Below are 4143 nucleotides of genomic sequence, written 5' to 3' on the forward strand. Positions count from 1 at the left end.
GACGGGGCAGAAGTGGAAGGTGGTTCTTAAAGAGACAGAGGCCAATTTCAAGGCGTTTAGAAGAGGAAGTGATGAGAAGATAAGTATTTTTAAACATAAAAAAGCATTTTAAAAAACAGCTAAATGTGACATAGATACTTTAGAGTTACTAGGAAAAACAGAGAGAAAACACAAATCTTATAAAACATTAAGAAAAGGAAAACAGTTAGACAGAAATGACAAGTTTTCACAAAACACTAGCTTCGAAGTATTTTTCATTGTCATTGTTTTTTTTTAACGTTTATGTCATCCCTGCATTCTTCTTTTATGGAAAAACCATCGCAGATTGTTGGATCTGTCTGCTTCTTATGTTTTCTCGTGTTTTTTTTTTATTTCATTCCTGTTTCTAAAACATTTTCGAAATTATTTAGTGTTTTTAAACAGACAATAAACATTTTTCTTTTATTGTTTACTCAACTGTAAAACTTTTAAAGATTTTTTTAATGTCATTTATGTTTATTATTTGTAAGTACCGAGTTATTCAAGTTTTTTTTTAATTGTTGTAAAGTAGTTGCTTTTTTCCTAAAGTGTTTTTTTTTTTCATTTTTGTTGTGTTTTCTCTGTCACCTCTATAATTTTGTGAATGTCGTTGTAGTTTTATTTATTTTTATTTTTTGGTGCATTAGTTATGTTTTACTTTTTGGAACTACCACGGATCACACGTTCATTTGCAAACAGCACACCTGCTGTATAATTTTAAGTTCCCTGCTGGGTGAAAACCAGCTGTGAGTGCTATCAGAGTTTAGTTTCACATGAGCAGCCCTGTTCTGTTTTCACTGCAGACTCTCAGCCACGCTGCCCCTAAAATAACTGATCGCTTTGTGTTGTGCCAACAAATCATCTAATCCAAAAAAGCTCTTTTTTTCCCTCTTTGTGAAAAGCAAACACGTACTATTTGTGAACACAAACAAGCATGTAGGCTAAGCTGTCAGCGAGTGATGGTGTTCAAGTGAATTAGGTGTCTATTTTGATTCCCGCTTGATGAGGTTTTTGCTGAACGGGGTTTAGATTTTCTTTTTCAATTCATCAGCTGAACGGAGGCTGATATTTGGGAGAACGAAAGCAGTTGTCGGCTCATTATTTGGGTTGTTTGTAGTGATTGAGTTCAATCATAACACATAACCTCTGCATTCATAGCTAGAAATCCTAAATCCAGATTGTTAAACCTTCATTAGTAGCAAAAATGAGCATTTAAAATTTCCTCTGGGTGACATTTCTCCCCCAGGAAGTTAATGCTCCATCCTCTCTTTCAACTTTTCCTAAGTTCTCAACACACTTGCGAAACATTTTAGAATGAGTGTCTCATTATCCTTAAGTCTTTAAAGCATTAAATGTTTTTCATTTTAATATTTAATTGGTTGAAACCACAACTGATTACAGTTTTAAGGTGAATTTGTTTCCTTGAGCATACGTTTTAATGTGTGGATATTTCCAATGTGCACCACAAGCACAGTGTTGGATTTCATTTTTAAAATCTACAATTATTTTACTCAATTTGGTAAATTAAATTAAAATCAGGAAACGTAGATAGAAATGGTAATAGGATGAATTAAGCTCAGCTAAAGGTTTAGCTTTGACTCTTCTCAGCTAAAGATCTTTAAGTCAGACAAAATTGGACAACAGTATCTTCAAATTAAAAGACATGCTGATTACATTTTTACAGACCATAATCTGAGTTATGAATAAACAATTATTTTATGGAATTTAAGGACACACTCATAACTAAATACACCAAAAGTCTGACCATGCTGGCGAAAGATTTATCCCAGTATTTAATCCATTCTGTGGTCCTGGGTCCAAGTTCTTCAGCCCTGAAGGTTGTCCTTGGCACATCCACAGGTTGAAACTCGCATAGAGAGCAGAACCTCTGAACACAGCTCAATGTGGACCTCCTGGAAATCCCAGCTGCTCACAGGAAAATGATTTTCAGGTTGTTTTTGGCATTCGTGTCCAAAAACAGTTGTTTCAGACCAGCAGAGTGTTTGGAGCTGGTGCACGTTCCTTGTGGATAAAATGAAACATTGTGTGTCCTCAATGACAGAGCTGTAAAAACCTAAACCTAACTGGTAATTAGTGCATTGTGGCTCATACTTGTACCTTTTTTTGTATTATTATACTTTTATTGTTTATTTTGCTTTAGGGCCATTATTAGAAAAAAGATGACTATCAGGAGAGATGCTCCCCCTCCCTTCCTTAGATCTCAGTCAGCCCAGGAGCTGGCTTTAGTTCAACCAGTAGAACCACATCTTTTACACAAACTGACTGAAACTAAATGTTTCCACAAGAAGAAACAAATGGAAAATCTTCAGGGAAAAAAGTTTATCCTAATGATTTCACTTCAATACCAGTTTGCTCATTAAGTTCATAAAAAGAAAAAACAGCATTAAACATTAAAACAAGTGAATTTTGAACTTTTAGCACAGAAGATTTAAAAGTACAACCATAATGCTTGAAGGATTTTTTTGGATTTCCTATGCAAACATGAACAGACTGTGTGTTTTGTCACAACCAGTGAGGTGGACAACTGTTGGCAATGGCTACCCTTTATTGCTTATAACCTGGTTTGGATGATGGGATTGGCTAGACTCCAATTCCTTTCTGCCCAGTCGAAGTCAAAATGTTTCCTAAAATTGGTTAAAGTTCAGAGGAAAATATGTTATAAATCTGATGAATATTAATCCAAGACATGATTGTTGTTTTGCTGCAGTATTAAGTGGGGATTTTTAAAGGAAAGAAAGTAAATTTAGTGACTGAAATAATGTGTAGAATTGTCAGCACTGATAAGTAAATTGTGAATTTGAAATTTCTGATTTAATGCAACCAAATAAACAAATTTAAAAGTTGTTTTTCTCCACGGTGCAGTGTTTCACCTAGTACTATCGGGCATTGTGCATGCTTGTCAACCTCTTTGAACATTTACCTGTACACTGACCTTCAAGGATCTGTAAATTTCACAAAAAATATCCTGCAGCGGAGCAGGGTGTCTGCAGCAGAGAGAGGAGGAGGAGGTAGAGGTCTTAGCTTTTCCTTACAGGCCTTCAGAATTTTTTTTTTTTTTTTTGGGGGGGGGGGGGGGGGGCAGTGTTTTTGAAAAACTCTGCATAAATCCATCTGTATACCTGCACAGAAATTCCAGTTTTTCTAATTTGATCTATAACCAGCTGTTTATAAAGGTTGTTTTTTTTTTTTTTCATTTAATGCAGCTTTTTATCATTAAAGATTTGTTTGTTTTTTGGTGTGTATCTCCTCTCTGTAGACTCCTAAATGCTGGACGGGGCGCTTCCTGATGAACCTCTGGGCGATTTTCTGCTTACTGGTTTTGTCCAGCTACACCGCCAACCTCGCTGCAGTCATGGTCGGAGAGAAGACCTTCGAAATGGTCTCGGGAATTCATGACGAAAAGGTTCGACTAAATGCAGAGACTCCGATTTGTTGCTCTCACATCAACATACCACACACACACAAAGGACAAGCTAACGTGTGATTTCTGAGGGATATCCACTGTTTAGATACCAACGTTTGTTTTGGGAGTTGATGGTTGCAGTGAATTTAGAATGAGCTGTGTTATTTCTCCGTTTGTGTCCCTCCCTCCTCCAGCTGCACCACCCATCCATGGGCTTCCGCTTTGGGACGGTGAGGGAGAGCAGCGCCGAGGATTACATGAAGAAGAGTTTCCCAGAGATGCACGACTACATGAGACGCTTCAACCAGCCCACCACCCCGGAGGGCGTGCACATGTTAAAGTAAGGCACGGCCACATGGAGAAAATGTCATTTACACCCGACTGCTGTCAAAGAAATGCAGTTTCAAACTCAACAGTCTAGTCAGATTTGCATCTGTTTGTCTGTTCTCTGTGGATTTGTTTTTCATGCAGAGGGAAACAAAATGAGCGACAGTTCTACATCTGTCACAAGTCATTTCCAAGCAGAACACTTCATATTCTGGAAAGAAAGAATTAACATAGACAACAAATAAACAAATGCACTGAACTATTTTTACAAATCTTGATAAATTTTTTCATTTCCGACGCCAAAGTGGAATAATTCTTTCTGCTCGTGTCTTTGTGTGTGTGTGTGTGTGTGTGTGTGTGTGTGTGTGTGTGTG

The 4143-nt window shown here is 37.1% G+C and overlaps 1 protein-coding gene across 1 annotated transcript in view; it reads left to right on the forward strand.

The window, feature by feature from the left end:
• The window catches only part of grin3ba (glutamate receptor, ionotropic, N-methyl-D-aspartate 3Ba), a gene marked incomplete at its 5' end in the record, with an annotated part of 261638 nt that overhangs the window by 182980 nt on the left and 74515 nt on the right, over positions 1-4143 (forward strand). The window contains 2 exon segments of the mRNA XM_014023970.1: positions 3296-3442; positions 3637-3782. Of these exon segments, the coding sequence (XP_013879424.1) occupies positions 3296-3442; positions 3637-3782 (293 nt within the window).

The sequence above is a fragment of the Austrofundulus limnaeus genome, unplaced genomic scaffold, assembly GCF_001266775.1.
Source record: "Austrofundulus limnaeus strain Quisiro unplaced genomic scaffold, Austrofundulus_limnaeus-1.0 Scaffold400, whole genome shotgun sequence".
Taxonomy (NCBI): Eukaryota; Metazoa; Chordata; class Actinopteri; order Cyprinodontiformes; family Rivulidae; genus Austrofundulus; species Austrofundulus limnaeus.